Source organism: Artemia sp. Qi Xiang Cuo, chromosome 7 (genome assembly GCF_049724085.1).
Source record: "Artemia sp. Qi Xiang Cuo chromosome 7, ASM4972408v1, whole genome shotgun sequence".
Classification (NCBI taxonomy): Eukaryota; Metazoa; Arthropoda; class Branchiopoda; order Anostraca; family Artemiidae; genus Artemia; species Artemia sp. Qi Xiang Cuo.
In genome coordinates, this window is record NC_142800.1 from 8,495,784 (window position 1) to 8,516,177 (window position 20,394).

At 34.3% G+C, this 20,394-nt stretch overlaps 1 protein-coding gene across 2 annotated transcripts in view; it reads left to right on the forward strand.

Moving 5' to 3' along the window:
• The window catches only part of LOC148949912 (cartilage oligomeric matrix protein-like), a 334,413-nt gene that overhangs the window by 243,593 nt on the left and 70,426 nt on the right, over positions 1-20,394 (forward strand). For both annotated transcript variants that reach the window (XM_089091996.1, XM_089091995.1), the window contains exons 10-11: positions 2,284-2,405; positions 6,844-6,931. In XM_089091996.1, coding sequence (XP_088948122.1) covers positions 2,284-2,405; positions 6,844-6,931 — 210 coding nt within the window. The remainder of the gene's footprint in view (positions 1-2,283; positions 2,406-6,843; positions 6,932-20,394) is intronic.

Below are 20,394 nucleotides of genomic sequence, written 5' to 3' on the forward strand. Positions count from 1 at the left end.
ATCAATGACAAATAAAAATTAATCCCCATAAAATCAAGATGACTGTAAAGCACAAAGGAAAATAAATTAACTATTGAATATAAAGTATATGTTTTTGAATAGTGTTTTTCGAAAATAAAAAAGAAAAGTTTTTGACAATTATATGTTTTTCGAATAGTGTGTTTTAATAATTCAAATCATCAATGACAAATAAAAAATTAATCCCTATAAAATCAAGATGACTGTAAAAAACAAAGGAAAATAAATTAACTATTAAATATGTAGTATATGTTTTTGAATAGTGTTTTTCGAAAATAAAAACGAAAAGTTTTTGAAAATTATATGTTTTTCGATTAGTGTGTTTTAATAAATTCAAATCATCAATGACAAATAAAACATTAATCCCAATAAATATAAAGTATATGTTTTTGAATAGTGTTTTTCGAAAATAAAAAAGAAAAGTTTTTGACAATTATATGTTTTTCGAATAGTGTGTTTTAATAATTCAAATCATCAATGACAAATAAAAATTAATCCCCATAAAATCAAGATGACTGTAAAGCACAAAGGAAAATAAATTAACTATTGAATATAAAGTATATGTTTTTGAATAGTGTTTTTCGAAAATAAAAAAGAAAAGTTTTTGACAATTATATGTTTTTCGAATAGTGTGTTTTAATAATTCAAATCATCAATGACAAATAAAAAATTAATTCCTATAAAATCAAGATGACTGTAAAGAACAAAGGAAAATAAATTAACTATTAGATATATAGTATATGTTTTTGAATAGTGTTTTTCAAAAATAAAAACGAAAAGTTTTGAAAATAATATGTTTTTCGAATAGTATGTTTTAATATTTTAAATCATCAATGACAAATAAAAAATTAATCCCTATAAAATCAAGATGACTGTAAAGAACAAAGGAAAATAAACTAATTATTAAATATATAGTTATGTTGATTTCTAATAATCTCAATATTTCAAGATACAATACTGTATCTTCAAGATATAACACACTGGAGTATTTTATATTTTAATGTCATGAATATACAAAAATGGCATAATAGTTTGTTTTCAGTAAAGTGGAAATAAGCAAGAGGTTAAATAACTTCTTCAGTTTCCTGCTTGTAGTAATTTCTGTTTTTTTAAGGTTGAATTGGATATAAAATTAAAATTTTACTTCTTCAAGATTCATTAATTCATTTACGTCAGTATTTCTTATCTCTATGTTTGGTATGATAATTTATTTTCATTTTTGTTTGTTTTGGTTTTCATTTATTATGGAATAGTTTTCACTAATCGTCTTGTGTTTAAGTTATTACATAAATTTATCTTTGCTAGTCTAAGGTGTAATATAGATCTTGAATTGCTTTTGAAATACTTCTTATTTGAACATTTCTTTTGAATTAATTACTGCTCGTGTTTAATGCGTAAAGTTTGGTTATTGATTAAAAAAATAGATTTTTATCCAGGTTACACGTCTTTTCATTAAGAGTTAAGATATTTGATTCTAATTTCTTGCTTATAATTGAATAAGAAAAACAAGTTTTTTCAACTTTAAGTAAGGAGGAACATTGAAACTTAAAAAATAAAAAAAATATTAAACGTACATTCGATTGAAGGTGTTGACGCTAGATTGTTGCCTTTGCTTTGTTATTCATATAAGTGTAGGTCTTGTTTGAACAAATTGGACACGTTTACCACTCTTGGCCTTACAAGTTCAAAACACGGGGCTAAATAGTTCATATTGGCCAGAATACCCTCTCGTAGATAATTTAGACACCCTTGTGCTCTTTCACAGTCCATAATAGTATCCAAAAACATGCATTCTAGGATTGGCTTGTTGTGATTCGATCACTGTTTCGAATATGGGCCACGTTTTGAGACCAAAACTGAGATTTTACCTACCTTTTAAGTAAAGTAGACTCACACAACAAAAAGAATTAATCACTGTTTTCAACATCAGCTTATATTTTTTACAGATACCTCTAAATACTACAGTAAAAACTTTCTGGTTCTTCAAACATGACTTATCGACTCCATTCTACAGTGTAAGGTAAAAATTTTTAATTTTGCTCTTAAAAACAACTTTATGGGAAATTAAGGAAATCAAAACAGTTAGAAATGAGTTTTCAGCCAGCGTCAAGATATCTTTTACATCCAAAATATCACTTTAGAAGGATTTTTGTGATTTTAGCGCTGAAGGCTGATTAATAAAATCCAAATAACGAATTTAGGCCCTTCCAATCTTGAGCTTTTTTCTCTATAGATCTGAATATAACGTCAATTTCCTATTTTTAGAAGTTTCTCAAAAGTTGATTTAGATCCTGAAGAACAATCCCAGCCTGACCCGTACTGGGTATTTAAAAATAATGGAGCTGAAATAGTACAGACATTGAATAGTGATCCCGGACTGGCTGTGGGTACGTATATTATTATTTTTATATTCAAATTGTTTAAAAAACCAACAGAGAGACTAATTTCAATTAAAAAAAACATCAAACGAGACTGTGACCAGTGGAAAGAAAAGACAAAAAATGTAAAAAAAAACGCGGATATTTCGTCTGTATCAAAACAAGGCGTATTCAGCACAAGAGAAACACAAGAAGAACAAGATATAAACCAAACTGAAACTAAAAACAAATAAAAGCACCACCAAAAAATATACAATTGGCGCAAACTGGCCGCCGTCTCGTTCGTTGTTGTTTTTTTTTTCAATGAGATTTTTCTCTCTGTTTTTTTTTTTGTCATGGCTGGCCAGTTTGGCTCAAGATCTTTCAAGGTGTTTAAGCCTATGTCCTGGTTCTCGCTACTTTTCTTTGACTTGATTAATATGGATGAAGAAAGTTGGTGACATCTTCTCTTTTATGAGATATATTTATTCAGCCTATATATTATTCAGCCTATATTATATTATTATTATTCAGCCTAATTATATATTATTCAGCCTATATTATCTTTCCTTGTTAAAAGAAAAACAACTTTGATCGTCTCAAATATTTTAGCACAAAGGCTCAGAAGTTTGCTTCACAAAAAAAGTAAAGAATTAATCAAACATATAGAATGAGCGTAACTTGAAGATACTTTGTAATTAAAAAAAAAACACAGTTTATTTAAATTAAAGTAAATAGTCACATTAAAGCTTGAAACGAACCAATTCAGTCCGTATGTAATGGTCAATGTCAACCTTAAGACTACCAGCCTTTACGGCAGAGCTTAAAGCATTAATGCCTGTGCCCAGATACCTGAAAAATTTATCAGCGCCGACATTAGGCATTACAATAAAATAGGACTCTGAGTTGAAAATTTGTTTTGCCGAAGATTATTTGCACTAACAGTGTAGCAATAGTGCTATGTTTCTATTTTGGGAACTAAGGACTATAACGCATGCTTTGAAACAGAAGAAAATATAAGGAAACATATCTTTTGTTATGTTGATTGAATATTGATATGACAGAAAATCTAAATTACTCATGGCATTACTCGTAGCATAGTTAATAGTGAAACTGGACAGAGCACTATCTGCATGCTATCCGTGCGTCTTTTTTTAATATCTGGCATCAATCCTATTTCTCTGCTGTCGTAATTGCATGAGTTGTTGATTCCCTAGGGTAGATCCTCATAGATCCTGAGCTCTTGCTATTGCCTGGACTGGAGGCACCATTGTTGAAAAGACTTTGAACTACTTTTGGAGAAACTCAAGTTGTGGCATCTTTCCAGCCACGTCACCATTATTTGAGCGACGGTAAAACCGTCACGCCTCAACCAAGACTATACAAAGAGTATTTTAGCCTATTATCTAACATTGTTTTTTGTTTGTAAAATTCGTTGGTATGCCGACAAGAAATTCTCAAATAGGTCAACACTTCCTATTCCCTGGTTGTAATTTTCAATAAGGTGTGCAATTTCCAAACAGTAAAACATTGAAATCTAGAGAATATTGACTATCACTGGTGGATTTCAGCATACATATAGTTACTTGGCTTATGTCCGAAAAATTTGCTAAGAATCTTATTTGTGATTAAGGTGATTAATTATTTCTGATTAATAGGTGTAAGCAAATACGCCAATTTAAACTGTGGGTACACATGTTTAGTTATAGTCTAAGACTGTTTTCTTGTACGACTAAGTGGTATAACTATAGTTGCCCTCCAATATTTTTTGACTCTCAAAACCGAGCTTGAACTTTCAATTTTCAATCAAATGAGCCCTCTCGTAAGTTTTACTAGCATCTCTTCTATAAGAACCATATATTCCCCCAGCGCATAATTTGCAACGCCTGCCCTCGGGCCCTGGGGGGCTATGTCGACCCTGGAGTTTTTGTTATATGGTCTATGATCTACTTAAAAAAAATAAGGGCTATCTCAAAGTCCTTATGGAATGTGTTTGAGGAAAAAAGGGCTTGGGGGGGGGGGCTAGATGCCCTTCAATCTCTTTTTACCCTTAAAAAGTGAACTAGAACTTTCAATTTCCAACCAAGTGAGTCCTCTTTGAAGTTCATATGAGCATCTTTTCATATGAACCACATATGCCTCCAAGGCATAACTTACAATGCCTGTCACCGGGCCCTGGTGAGTTGCGTCGAAACTGAATTTTTTGTTATATGACCTTCGATCTATTTTTATCAAAATGGCTATCTTGGATGCATTTTTATTGGGTGCATTTGGGAAAAAAGTGCCTGGGGGGGGCTAGTTGCCCTCTGATCATCTTTGACTCTTAAAAAGGGTACTAAAACTCTCGATTTTTCATTAAATGAGCTCCCTTTGAAGCTTATACGACGAACTCTTCCGTATGAAGTGCTTCAGGAAAAAATAAAAATAATAATAAAGCATTGGAGCCGTATGACCTTCACTATAGGCAACTCTATAGCGTTGAATATACTAGGCCTAAGATACAAGTTCAATTTGTGACTTTTTAATCTGTAAGATTATCCTATGGTGACCCTCACCTCTGACTTTAAATTACTATCTGACCTAAGTAGAAAAATACATTATGTCTATGTTTTCAAAATTCTTAGCTACTTGAAAAACTTACTATAACTGATTGAATTTTGATACCAATTGATCCAACAAAACAATCAGATTTTTATTCTGGTTTCAAATGTATAAATTTTATTAAGTTTAGTCTTTCCCATCAAAAGTTACGAGCCTGAAGTTACGCTATGTTTTCAAAAACAGGAGGAAACACCCCCTAAAATAATTGAATCTTAATGAAAATCAAACCACCAGATTCAGCGTATCGGAAAATTCGTCTGTAGAGGTTTGAAGTTCGTATCTGCAAAAATGTTGAATGTTTTATTTTTTGCCATAAGAAAGATCACAGATGTATTTTTTTTTTCAAGGGTGATCGTTTCGATCTAGTCCTAGAATATTGCGAGAGGGCTCATTCGAATGGAAAGTAAAATTTTTTAGTGATCTTCTTCAGTTACCATAAAAATTTGAGGGGAACTAGGCCTCCTCCCACGTTAATTTTGTCCCTCTAAATCACCCGATCAAAATTTCGAGATAGTCGTGTTGTTCAGCATAGTCGAAAATCTAATAACTATTTTTAAACTGTTTTTAAATTTTTAAACTATTTCCTGTTATTGGCTTTACGATACATACCTGGACTATTAGAGCCATAAGCTTTTTATAAGGTGAGTGAGACACATCTTTAAATTGATTTCGTTTTTTCTATCCATTCTAATAAGAATAATTATGTCTCAGTTTGATAGTACTAGACATTTAAAGATTGCGTCTATAACCCTAGCTTTAAATACACATGAGGAGACAGACGTAACAGAACTTAAAAAAAAAATGTAGAAACAATTCAGCAAATGATTTTACCCACAGCAAAGGAACAATCAAAGTCTGAAAATGATATCTTGTAGACATTGTTCTGTTTTATATATGCAGCATTCAAATCCATTGTTGAGGTTCACTTTATGTCACCACATTTTAGCTAGGATAAAAACGAACTGTAATTAGCTTTCTTCTTATCCAGTGGCCCTTAAGAAATATTTTAGACTTAATCAATCCCAAAAGGTAATATCACAAAGAAAATATTTGGCCACCTTGAGGGCTAGGTAAAGTCACCAAAATCAATTGTTACCGAATAATGAAAATATGCGTGTTATTGACTGCCTTGCAGTGTTTTACTATGGACCATCCTCCCTTTGCTGTTGATTCTGACTTTCTATGCATGCTAGTTAATTAATGATTTTGTGAACAACTTAATTTACATTAGTATAAATGTGTCTAAAAAAGTTTTTTTCAAAAATTTGCTAACACCAGAAAATCTTAAATCATGTGAAATCTCCAGTATGGTTTAAAAAAAATGTTTGAAATATGTTGGAGAAACATTTTTTAAGGCAACTTTAATGGCTCTCTGTTCACTAGCTTACCATAACTATTTTATTATTGACATGGTTTGTTACGATTTACAGAAACTCACAATAGGATCACAGCAAAAGAGTCTAATACTGCTATGCAGTAATCCTCAATGGCTACCAGTATGGATTTTAAAAGTACCCATCGGATGCAAAAAGCCGACGTACAGTTTGAAGGAAAGCTTGTTTCACTGATCAATTATACTATCACTTCAATTCTCAATAGAAAAGAAGTGAATAATTTGATTAATTTGATTACAAATGCTAGTACAGAGATTGACTTACCAACTACACTTACGCTTAGTGTTTGCATGTTTTTAATACTGAAAACTTCACTAATTTTCAATTCACATGGGATTTGAAAAATACCTCTACTGCAGCAGCACCAAATGCTTGACCATTGCTCCCGTTTTGGCATTTTATTGAAGTGTTTATTTAACGTAAACTGAATAAAGAAACAACGACACTAACACTAATGAAAGTTTCTTCTTTAGGTTCCCATCGATTTGAGGGCGTTGACTTTGAAGGAACATTTTTTGTTGATACGCATAGAGATGACGACTATATAGGCTTTATCTTCAGGTACTTTTTTTCGTCCATTTATGTCTAGGAAGATAATATTTCTTCTAACTGATTGAAAAACACCATATTTAGCAAAATTTACTTTTACATGCATCACACAAAATACCGAAGAGCTTGTATCTATCAAACAGTTCGTGGTAACGAACTGTAAGTAAGGAGCGACCCGGCTCAATGGTAACCGAAACTCTAAAAAACGGGAATTTGGTACCAATAGATACATCAAAAGAATCAGATTTTAATTCTGATTTCAAATATATAAGTTTCATTAAGTTTAATCTTACCCATCAAAAGTTACGTGCCTGAGAAAATTTGGCTGATTTTCGAAAAAAGGGGGAAAGACCCCCGAAAAGTTATAGAACCTTAATGAAAATCTCACCATCATATTCAGCGTATCAGAGAACCCTACTGTAGAGGTTTCAAGCTCGTATCTACAAAAATGTGGAATTTTCCATTTTTTGCCAGAAGAAAGATCACGGATGCGTGTTTATCTGTTTGTTTGTTTGTTTTTTTTTGTTTTTTTTTCCCAGGGGTGATCGTATCGACCCAGTGGTCCTAGAATATCGTGGGAGGGCTCATTGGAACGAAAATTAAAAGTTCTAGTGCCCTTTTTAAGTGACCAAAAAAAATGGAGGGCAACTAGGCCCCCTCCCACGCTCATAATTTTCCCAAAGTCACCCGATCAAAATTTTGAGATAGCCATTTTGTTCAGCATGGTCGAAAATATGATAAAAATGTCTTTTAGGATGACTTGATCCCCCAAAGTTCCCAGGGGGAGGGCTGAAAGTTATGAACTTTACTCAATGTTAACATATAGTATTGGTTATTGGGAAGTATACAAACTTTTTCAGAGGAGATTTTTTCTGGTAGGGGGGGGACGGCGAGGGTCTGGGGCTATATGGAAGGATCTTTCCATGAAGGAAGTGTTCATGGGGGCAGGGACAGTGCTAGGACGGGGGCGCCGGATTTCCCAGCATTATTAAATAAAAAGATCAGGAATTAAATAAAAAAAAAATCAAGTTTTTCAACTGATCAACTGATTGTGATTAAGAGGTCATTTTTAAATAACTGGAAAAAAAATCGAACTATAGTTTAAAGAGCAGGGTATTGACTAGGGGGCGAACCCCCTAATATACGTGTTAAAAATTAATGAATATAGAAGGTCGTTACGTAAGTTAATTATAAGTTACGTATATTTATTACTAATAAAAACGTTCGTAAATAAAATTAAACAAGTTTCGAGAAAGCCATTTAACCAAATATAATATGCAATTTTTTTTTAATTATTCATGTACGGTGAGCCAAGATCAAAACCTGCATTAATTCTAAAACGTTCAAAAATTAAATAAAAAAAAAACAAGTTTTTTTTTAACTGAAAGTAAGGAACGACGTTAAAACTTGAAACAAACAGAAATTTTTCCGTATATGAAAGGGGTTGTCCACTCCTCGACGCCTCGCTCTTTACTTTAAAGTTTGACTTTCTCACAACTCTATTTTTTTTAACAATAAAAAAACTTTAGCGTAAAGAGCGAGGCGTTGAGGAGGGGACAGCCCCCTTCATATACGGAATAATTTCTGTTCGATTTAAGTATTAACGTCGTTCCTTACTTTCAGTTAAAAAAAAACTTGTTTTTTTTATTTAATTGTAACAAAAAGTTTATCAAACAGTTTGTTTGAATCTATTTCAGATTCAAACAAACTGCCAAAGAATCTATTTTTTATAGCCAAAGAGTCTATTTTTTTTTATTATAATTCAATTTTTTCAAAGTTCCCGTTATATGTTATGAGCCTCATTAAATTTGCCTGATTTTTTGAAAAGGGATTTTTTGAAAAGGGGGATTTTGATCACTTGAATAGTAGGTGTTGTTAGAATTTGTTTTTACTTATTTTTTGTTTTGGGTTTGAAGCTTTTTTCTGTTTTTTACCGAGGGATGATGACCTTTTAATGGTGATCATGTAAGATTTTAAGAAGGTTGATTTGAGTTAAAACTTAAGTTTATAATAATCTTTTCAAGTAACGTGCAAATATTGTAACAGAGTTCAGTTTTCCTGTCTTCCATTTTTTGGCATAAAACAGCATTTTGTGGCCCAAAGGGTACCAAAAGGCCATCGAAGCCAAGTCTGAGATGAACAATCGATTCAAAATCGATTGCTAACATTTCTGCAGAGTAATCTTGAGGAACGGATCTCCTCAACAAATTTCTGACATAGTAAATGAAACGGTATTTGTTCTGGATTCTGATGAATAAAATATTAATCTTAGTTGTTTTTTTTCGGTAGGCTTATTTGGCTGATAGTCTCTTCTTAGATAAGTCGTCTATTTGGGACGCTTTTCCGTGGTAGAATAATATTTTCCGGTATGAATGTATATTGAGCAAGATTTAATAGGCTTGAGATTGTATGTGCAGGATTTCGACTCTTGTGGATAGAAAAACATAGCCAAGCGTGGAAAAGTCTGACCAAGATAGGCCCTGGATTTCATAAGGCCTTCACTAAACTACTAATGAAGTTAAGTCTTCATTAAATTGGATACATCAGCAGAAACCAGGAATCACGATGAAGAAGAAAGCTGCCAAGTCTTGTTTAGGTTTGGAATGACCAGCCTGATGTAATAGCCCATCGCCTTGGCAATCGCCCTATGTTCAGTGTTGCTAAGTTTTGAAGATAACATCCTTCGGTGATCGCCCAATCTTTCAAATTGAGTAGAGTGTTCCTATTGTAAATTTTGTCTCCTATTACCTAGAGGACTATTAAAAATACTTTAACACAATTACTTCAGAGCAGAGGAGATTCTAAAGGGTCAGATACTGAATTTAGGGATTACACCATATCTGCTTGACTAGTAGCTCATTTTTAAGCCCTTTTTTCTCTGATTCATAATATATACGTCTTATAACGTTTAAAAGCCTCGAATTCAATTTATTCCCAAATAAAGTTTTTCTAAGAAATTCAAAATCCTTGTCTTACAAAAAAAAACTTTCGATGGCATTGCTTTGGAATATTATGCCCTATACAGTGTTTTTATGAAGTGAAAAATAATAGCCCTCACATTTTTCATAAAATTCAATATTTTTTCCATTGATACAACTCTTTGTGACTTTCTTATTTAAATATGGCAATTTTTTTATAGCCCTAGTCTTGAAGTTCTATATACAAGGTCAAAGAATGAGAAAAAGTTTCCTATTCTTGTCAAAACCTAAAGTGCTACCATCAGACAGATTAGACGTTTCAAATGAACTGTCACTCGCCACAAATTGGAGCACATTCACAATTGGCTCACAGCAGAGGAGATTCTAAGGGATCAGCCACTATTTTTTGGGACTAAACAACTCTTTTTGACTAGTAGCTCATTTTGAAGCCCCTTTTTCTCTGATTCTTAATATATATGTCTTACTGCGTTTAAAGAATGTCCAAATCTTTTCTTACAAAAAAGCGTTCGATGGCCTTACTCTGGCTTATTATGCCCTATACAGTATTTTCATTAAGTGAAAAACAATAGCTGTTAGATTTGTCATAAAATTCAATAATTTTTTGGCCTTGCTTTGGCTTATTATGCCCTATACAGTATTTTTAGGAAGGGAAAAACAATAGCTCTTAGATTTGACATAAAATTCAATATTTTCTTCATTGCTAGAACTGTTTGTGGCTTTCTTATTTAACCAGGTTGATTTTCTTATCGTCCTAGTCTTAAAATTACATTTATAAGGTCAAAGAATGAGAAAAAAGTTCCTATTCATGTGAATACGTGGAGTGCTATCGTCAGACAGATAAGAAATTTAAAATGAGCTGTCACTCACCAGAATTCGGAGCAAAATCACAATTAGCTCAGAGCAGGGGAGATTTTAAGGTGTCAGACACTATTTTTTGGGACTAAACCATATCTGCTTGACTAGTAGCTCATTTTAAAGCCCTTGTTTCTCTGATTCATAACATATACGTCTTACCGCGTTTAAAAGACTTGAGTTCAATTTGTTTTCCAAATAAAGTTTTTCTAAGAAATTCAAAATCCTTGCCCTACTATGCTTTACAAAATACTTGCCTTACAAAATCTTCGGTTACTATGGGCTGTGGTTAGCTCTTTACTAGGTTGCAGCTATCGCTGCAACTATTACTCCTGTTTTTCGATTTTTCAGCCGTAATGCTCCAAGACAAAATATGAGATTAATCGTATAGGAGGAAAAACTGCCCCTTCCTCATCCCCATTTCTACCTCAAGGTCAAAGAAACTTTGGAGTGTGCTCGTTCGATCCTGAATCAGTTTTACATAGTGTTGGAGTTCCACCCCTGTTTCTTTTCTTTTCAGATAAATAACCCATTTTTTTTTCTGTAATTATATTTGCCTATAAGATAATTTTTAATCCTAAGTTCAATTCTGGTTGCTAAGTTATATTCTTTCGCAATAAGTAATCTTAAAACTAAATTCTATTTGGACTTCCTGGTCTGAGCCATTGAAAGGTAAAGTTAAGACAAAGTAGAATGGATTTTGAATGTGGATCGAGAGGATTGGCTAGGCCAAGCGAATGTCCATCCCTATGAAAAGCTGCTGCAGAGAATGAAATTTTCAGTTAGTCTACTTTGAAACACCGTTTGGGGAAGCTTATTCTTTATGTTATATGTGACCTATGGAAGATTACAAGTAAGATATTTTCTACAACTGTGTACTAATTTTCCATGACCCCAGACAGGGTAGGAACAGAGTTACGAGATACCATCATATTATATTGACAGGGGGGTTCGTTACCTCCAAGGAGATATTTAGAGATTTTTAGTGGTGATCCCATCGGGTACACTCTTGGCCTTAGAATTTGGCTATTTGACCGCTCGATAACGTTATCATACCCTGGGTGCAGGCTATAATGCGAATTCAGCATTAACAAAACCTATATTTACAGAACATTTGTGGTAAGCGTGGGGATCCCATTATAATATTTGGCACTGCCTGGGGCTTTTCCTTCCAGTAAGTAGTGTAGCACAATTTTTGCACTGATAAGTGGTGACATACGTACCTTATCACTCCAATGTTGGTGGCAGTAGTGGGATTATTACCACACCAACACTGGTGGCAGCAAATAAAGGAGCTATTAACAGCACTGATAGTAAAAGAATTCCGCGTTTTCGAAGAGACAAGTTAATTTAGCCTACAGAGTAGCCTATTGTGATTACATATAAAGAAAAACAAAAGGAATCAATTAATAGAATTATGAAGATCTATAATAGGCTGTGCCTTGTTAGACAAAAATAAAAAATAATGACGTAAAATTAATTGAGTTTGAGTTTACAGTGGGGGAATTACCGTTTTGAAAAGTATTACAGGATTTAAGGACAGATAAGAAAGCGTTGAAAGTTGGGTTATTATTTGAGTGAATTGACGGAATTAGATATAATCTTCAGTGACGAAGGTTATAAGATTATTGAAGACGGCAAATTACGAGGATTTATCAGTTCGGTGCGCACATTTGAGAAGGAAGGTGGGAGGAACCTGTCCTATTGATTAATCTGCCTAGGAGGAGATTATATTTAGAGTACGTGTATCCAGGGAGGATACGTGATTTGTTTTACGGGGTAGTTCCCCTGTTTGAGTTTTAGTCCAGCTAATTTACTAGTGGAATATTTACGCGATTTTTCGGTTTACTTTCTCGTCCAAGCCCTTTTAATTGTTTTTTGGAGTTGATTTCACTTGCGTAAAATTGCTTGCTGCGAAAGAATTCGTTATTCCCTAATGAAGTCTAGATATTCCGGTAATTTGAAAATTTGCTGAATCTGATTACACGGAGCTGATATAAGTATAGTAATTGCGTATCATAATTTTTGCGTGTGCCAATTGTTATACTTGCCCAGATTGACTAATTGATTAAGAGATAATATAATCGGAAAGGAGTATCCACGGTAAAATGAGGGGGTACGAAATAAACAAGGAAGAAATAATATGTGAAAACACAAGACAAATTCACCCCTCAGAGGCTGTGCCAAATGAAGGGGAGTTACGGGTAAGAGAAAATACGGATAGAGAACGAAAAGATTCAGAAAATTAATTAAGAAGAAATAATGACAGACAGAATCAAAGTAGTCCGAATAGAAGGAGCAGTGTTGATTCGAGATCCAGCAGGGGCTCGAGAAAAAGTACTCAAATAGATACGACACAACAAATATTAAATGTCATGAAGGAAGAGAGAATAGCCAGAGAACGAAAGGAAGAGGCTGATAGAATAGCTAGAGAACGAAAAGAAGAGGCTGATAGAATAGCAAGAGAACGAAAGGAAGAGGCAGATGGAAATGATAGAAGAGAACTAATGCAAATAATTGCAGGGAAAAATTTTCAAACGTATAAGAGAACCCCATGGGTTAGAACCCCGGAAAAATATACAACTTCGTTGACTAAGGGGGGAGGTGCACCGGCCCATAAAACAAATTGGGGGAGGCTGTGCCGCCCTGTCGGAAAAACAAAATACTTGATACTCGTGTTCAAAATGTTGATAATCCATAAAAATGGGATGCGGAAGTAAAAAGACAACATAATAGTGAAAATAAGACGCGCAAAAATGATTTTTAGGGAAAATTTTCAGAAAATAGAAAACTTGAGAACACTTAACGAATATGAGATGACAAAAAATATTTGCAAAAGTGAAGCGCTGATTTTACCAGAGAAAAATGAGACAAAATTTATTGTACGCGCTTTCCCTTGTAAAGTTCGAGAAATTTTAGTACAATATGAAAAACCAAATGTCGTAATGCAGTTCCCATTTGATGACGAACTATTTGTTTCGGTGGTAAAAGTAAAGAAAACTAAGATGGAGAAAAGAGATATTAAACGGAGCTACAATGAAGTAATGCAGTCAAAGACGGTGAACACTTTAGTCCAAATTCAGATTTAACGATGATTTATTATTTTGCGCCATGGAAAAAATTGAGAACAGTGAAAAAGAACAAATAAATGCAAAAAAGAGACAACATTTGGAGATTCAGCCAGCATTGTCGAAAAATAAAAAAATGTTGGATGAGATGTGCCTTGATAACATAAATAATAGGGGGGGGGCAAAGAGGTCCAAGACCCATGGGGAACAAAACAAGATCATTACAAAATAGAGATGAACGACTTACAACGGGTTGGGGAAAAGTTGGGAGATATAGAAGGCCGAGTCGGATTGGAAAAACTTGGGAAGGAATATGAGATTAGTATTATCGATTGAAAAGATATGTCGATCCTTTATGAGGGGGAGGAATCCCTTGGGGAAGATCCCCTGCGGGAAGTCGCGAAAGATAGCCCTTTTCCTCAATGCACAACTGGAGGACAAATTGTGATCCCTTTACCGAAGTTTTGCCTCCCTGACATGGAGTCCTTGGGGGATACTCTCTCCCAGTCACTTAACATTTCACCCAAACCTTTGTCCAGTAACCCTATTCATAGTTTTTACTCTTCATGGGAACCGACAATTATTTTCGGCAAATTGTATTCAGTGGGAGATGTATCCAAATTTTATCTTCAATTAACATCAACGCATATTCGTCATATGATTTCCCTATACTCTGATCATTTTCACAGGCCTTCGGCCTTAGATTATTTGGAATTATGCCAAGGGGTAATTTATAGTTTAATTGAGATGTGGGGTTGTTTCCACAGATGGAAATTGAGAGGCTAGTACAGCCAATTTTTCATGATGGCTGGCATCATCGAATGTGCCAGAAACTGATTTCCTGCTCCTCTCAAATGTTAATTTTGTGAGAGCGAGAAATTTTTATTTTGCTGTGCACAAATCTCGTGGATTCTTCCTTCCTTAAAATCCCAAGCTTGATGAATAGAGCTGTGCAGATAATAGCTTCGATTGGTTGGACAGAAATATGAAATGGCAATGGAACAAAACCAAGGGGATGGTATAGTCACGAAGCCATAAGCCAGCGGTTAGCTGCCGTGGAGATGTACAAAAGAAGGAAGAACAGAAGATAGACAAGTTTGGTGATTTTGAAGTTAAGTGTTATATTTGTAAGGATGGACCAGCGTGGCATGTGGGTGGTCATTTATCTTACGGGGGGAGGTGTTGGGGTTCCACCCCTGTTTCTTTTCTTTTCAGATAAATGACCCATTTTCTTTTCTGTAATTATATTTGCCTATGAGATAATTTCTAATCCTAAGTTGAATTCTGGTTGTTGAGTTAGATTCTTTCGCAATAAGTAAGCTTTGAACTAAACTCTATTTTGGACTTCCTAGTCTGGGCCATTCAAAGGTAAAGTTAAGAAAAAGTAGAATGGATTTTGAATGGGGATTGACAGGATTGGCTAGGCCAAGCGAAGGTTCACCCCCATGAAGAGTTGCTGTACAGAATGAATTTTTCAGTTAGTCTACTTTGAGACCCTGTTTGGGGAAGCCTATTCTTTTTGTTATATGTGATCTTTGGAAGATTACAAGTAAGATATTTTCTACAACCGTGTAATAATTTTCCAGGAACCCAGACAGGGTAAGAACAGAGCTACGAGATACCATCATATTATATTGACAGGGGGGTTCGTTACCTCCAAGGAGATACTTAGAGATTTTTAGCGGTGACCCGGGTCTGGTACACTCTTGGCCTTAGGAATGTGGCCATTTGACCGCTCGATCACGTTATAATACCCTGGGGGCAGGCTATACTTTAAATTGGGTACTAACTAACACTATATTTACAGGACCGTTGTGGTAAGTGCGGGGATCCTATTATAAAATTTGGCGCCGCCAGGGGCTTTTCCCTCCAGTAAGTGATGTAGCACCGTTTCTGCGCCAATAAGTGGTGACACCCGCACCTTACCACTCCAATACATAGCAATTTTCTTTCACTAGGTAGTTTTTTTTTAACGTGTTTTTTTACTTTCGATTACTATGGGCTGTGGCTTGCTCTTTACTAAGTTGTAGCTGCCGCTTTAACCATGCCTCCTGTTTTTGTTATTGCGATTTTTCAGCCGTAATCCTGCGAGCCGTAATGTGAGATTAATCGCATTGGAGGAAAACCGCCCCTTCCTTATCTCCATCTCCACCTCAATGTCACAGAAACTTTAGAGGCTGCTTATTTGATCAGAAATTGAGTTATTTTCATTTATAATAAGTGGAAAACGATTTGAGATCAGCCCGACACAGGGAATATTTTTTTTGGGGGGAGGGGGGGGGTAAAGCGGGTTTCCACCTATTTTCAACTTTTCTCTTTGGATTCTCGACTTTATGTCAGCTCAAATGTGCGTCTTTTAAGAAATTATCAGTTGACAAAGTGCCCAAAAGCCCAAAGGATTTTGATTTGGAAGATAATCTGGTTTTGTTTCGTAAAAGTGTCACATTTCATGATTGTAAATAGATATGATAGCTGAATACCCATGCTATAGAGCTCTGACAAATTGTCAATCACGCAGGGACAAGGGTTGAACAAGGAAATGGCCTTTTGACAACACTTTACGGATCCAGGTTATTCGGATAGCGGGTTTCCACCTATTTTCAACTTTTCTCTTTGGATTCTCGACTTTATGTCAGCTCAATTGTGCGTCTTTTAAGAAATTATCAGTTGACAAAGTGCCCAAAAGCCCAAAGGATTTTGATTTGGAAGATAATCTGGTTTTGTTTCGTAAAATTGTCACATTTCATGATTGTAAATAGATATGATAGCTGAATACCCATGCTATAGAGCTCTGACAAATTGTCAATCACGCAGGGACAAGGGTTGAACAAGGAAATGGCCTTTTGACAACACTTTACGGATCCAGGTTATTTGATTCCTGCCAAAATTTCGATTTTTTTTTGTTAACAAGTTTGGTATGCACAAGACACTTAATTTCATTGATAGTCAGAGCAGGAGTTGCAATTTTTTTACCCTTTACAGGGTGAAGACATATATTTGGGCAAATTTTCAAACGTTTTTCTTGATAAATTCTCCAATTTACAAAAATTTTGCCCTTTAAATTCAAAAACAAGAAGATGGTTTCAATTCCGGGTCGATGTGCCTCCAGTTTATAGTTTTCTTTGTAGCTCGATTGATTCGGAGTGTGAAGATCCACTCAAGGATCTCCACTTAAATTTTAGAGACGAAGAAAATATAATTTACAATTTGGCAGATGACGAAAATAGCAATACAATTCAAGCCCAAATCTTCGCAGAAATTGTAAGAACCATAGACGTATCATTGAATAATATTAGCAGAATTTACAATATATCACCACTAACATATTAATCTAAAAAAAAACAAAGTTTTTCCGTGGGAAGTAAAGAGCGAAGTTGAAACTTAAAACGGACAAAAATTGTTACTTCACAGCCTATCCAATATATACCAATAAAACTAATACAGACAAACAAACTAATTATGTTTCCCTGTGTTTCTAGGATTATAGAAAACTAGCACTTTACTAAAAAAAACAAAAGTCAAGGATTTCCACAGTCACTAAAGTTTTTTGTGTTTAAAGAAAAACAGGGTGCTTAAGAAAAACAAGCGTCAAAACAGACTGGATGTCAAACCTAATTCAAAAATAATATTAGTATAAATACCTCCTAACTTTCAATTGTTTTATGACGACAAACACAATCATATTCCATACTATGACAACACATGTGAGAAACACATGTGGCAACACGTGGCAACACATGTGAGAAAAGACCTTTCTTCATCTACTAAACATCTAAATGGATACAATTGTTAAACTTTTAACTACTTATATTTTCCTTATATTTGTTGATTTTGGAGTCAAAATTGAGTATGGAGCCTGACAACAATAAACCAATCTGTAAATCTTTCCATAGTCTTCCACCAGTTGTGACATCAGTAGCTTTCAGTGTACAATTAAAATCATCTTAAAAACATAAGCTTAAAATTAAAAAACAAAAAGAATTTGACTTCTAAGTGGAAATGTAACTCTTATTTCTGAAATGAAGGGATCGAGTCATAATTACGACAGGAATCTCTCGAAAAATATTGTTATTTCAACCTAGAGAAAGGGTCGTTGATTTTGAATCAGAACTAATTTTATACATCTTGAAGACTTTAGCGTAAATAGCGTTAGTTGGGGAGGGGTTACACCCCATTCTCACGATTTTAAGGTTTAATTTTGTTCCCAACTTTCACTTAAAAAAAATATTTAAGACTTTTCTAAAATTCTTTACTAAATGTAAACGCTATATAGATCATACCCTATCCAACCAGGGCGCGAAGGCCATATTTTGACAGCCATTTAATTGAACATTGTTGAGAAGTCCAATAATCATGAGCTAATTGTGGTTGTGCTCCGACTTGTGGCGAGTGACAGCTCATTTGAAATTTCTCATCTGTCTGATGCACAGTATATAAATTATAGGCATTATGATCTTTCTCTATCTCACCTATTGTAAAACCCAGACCGACATGTAAGTGCTCCAGAGAACGTAGAAACATAAGCGACATTAGATCTTTGTAAGCGACAAGTGACAAGTTGATTTCTCTTCCAATACATATATGAAAATCGGTAATTAGTAGTGCAATGTTATTACTGGATGTTTTTAGGAATTAAAAGTAGGTTTCGAAGTCTCAAGTTGGTCTCAAAGGCATTTTGAGAAAGTTTCTGCCAAAATACGTGTTCCAGGGAAATTGGTCGCTGATGGCAGATCAAATGAGAGGAGCTGTTTGTACGTGCTAATGCAAGAATAAGTGGGTGGAGCTGTTTGTTCGTACCGAGAATGAAGAGCCAGAAATTATCTGCGGTAAACTTACTGCTATATCTGTACACTGTGGTCTGATGATATCACTCAACGTTTTGATATGAATAGGACCCTTTTTCTCATTCTTTGATCTTGTAGATGGAATTTTAAAATTAGGGCGAAAAGAAAATCGCCCAGGTTAAATAAGAAATTCACAAAGAGCTGACGTAATGGAGAAAATATTGAATTTTTACGGAAATCCAAAGGCTATTATTTTTAAATCAATAAAATACCGTATATGGCATATTAAGCCAGATAAAGGCCATTGTCCGCTTTTTTGTAAGACAAGGATTCAGAATTTCTGAGAAAACTTTATTTAGGAAATAAATTGAATGCAAGCCTTTTAAACGCGGTAAGACGTATATATTATGAATCAGAGAAACAGATGCTTTAATTTGAGCTACTAGTGAAGCAGATATGGTTTTATCCCACAAAATAGTGTCTGACCCCTTAGAATATCCTTTGCTCTGAGCTAATTGTGATTTTGCTCCGAATTGTTGCGAGTGACAGCTCATTTAAAATTTTCATCTGTCTAATGATAGCACTCCAAGTTTTGACATGAACAGGAACCTTTTTCTCATTCTTTGACGTTATAAGTGGAATTTTAAGAATAGGGCGATAAAAAAAATCGCCCTGGTTAAATAAGAAAGTCACAAACAGTTGTAGCAATGAAGAAAATATTGAATTTTATGACACATCTTAGGTTCATTGTTTTTTACTTAATAAAAACATTTTATAGGGCATAATATTCCAAAGCAAGACCATTTAGCGCTTTTTTGTGAGACAAGGATTTTGAATTTCTGAGAAAAATTTTATTTGGAAACTAAATTTGAATTCAATTCTTTTAAATACTGTAATACATATATATTATAAATCAGAGAAAAAAGGGCTTTAAAATGAGCTACTAGTCAAGCAGATATGGTTTATTCCCAAACAATAGTGTCTAACCCCTTGGAATCTCCTCTGCTATGAGCCAATTTGGGTTTGCTCCGATTTGTGGCAAGTGACAGCTTATTTGAAATTTCTCATCTGTCTGATGATAGCACTCCACGTTTTTACAAGAATAGGAATCTTTTTCTCATTCTTTGACCTTACAGATGGAATTTTAAGACTAGGGCGATAAGAAAATCATCCTGGTTAACTAAGAAAGACCCAAAGACTTGTAGCAATGAATAAAATATTGAATTTTATGACAAATCTAAGAGCTATAGTTTTTCTCTTCATAAAAATATTTTATAGGGCATAATAAGCCAAAGCAAGGCCATCGAACGCTTTTTTGTAAGACAAGGATTTTGACATTCTTAGAAAAGCTTTATTTGGGAACTAAATTCAATTCAAGACTTTTAACTGCGTTAAGACGTTTATATTAAGAATCAGAGAAAAAAGGGCTTTAAAATGAGACGTCAAGTTAATTAATGTCTTTGATGTATTTCCAAAGAGAATGTTTCCGAGGCACAGTTTAGATCACACATGAAAGATGATGTCATGATTGATTGATTGACATGAAAGGGGAATTAATTTGTTGTTTCTAAAGAGAATTGATTTGACACGAAAGGGAATTAATTTGTTGTTTCTAAAGAGAACTGTCTCCAAGCGAATGTTTAGATCTTAGCGATGAAGAGATTGATTCACGAAAGGGTTCCCAAATAATTTGAAATGTATCAGCGCAGAGGTGCCAAACAAAAGGAACACGCTGAAATTACGTTTAGGGATTATTTGGGCGAAATCGTTTCAGTCATTTTATGGAATTATTTCGGCGAAACAGTTAGAGACATTTTAAAAGATGATTTAAA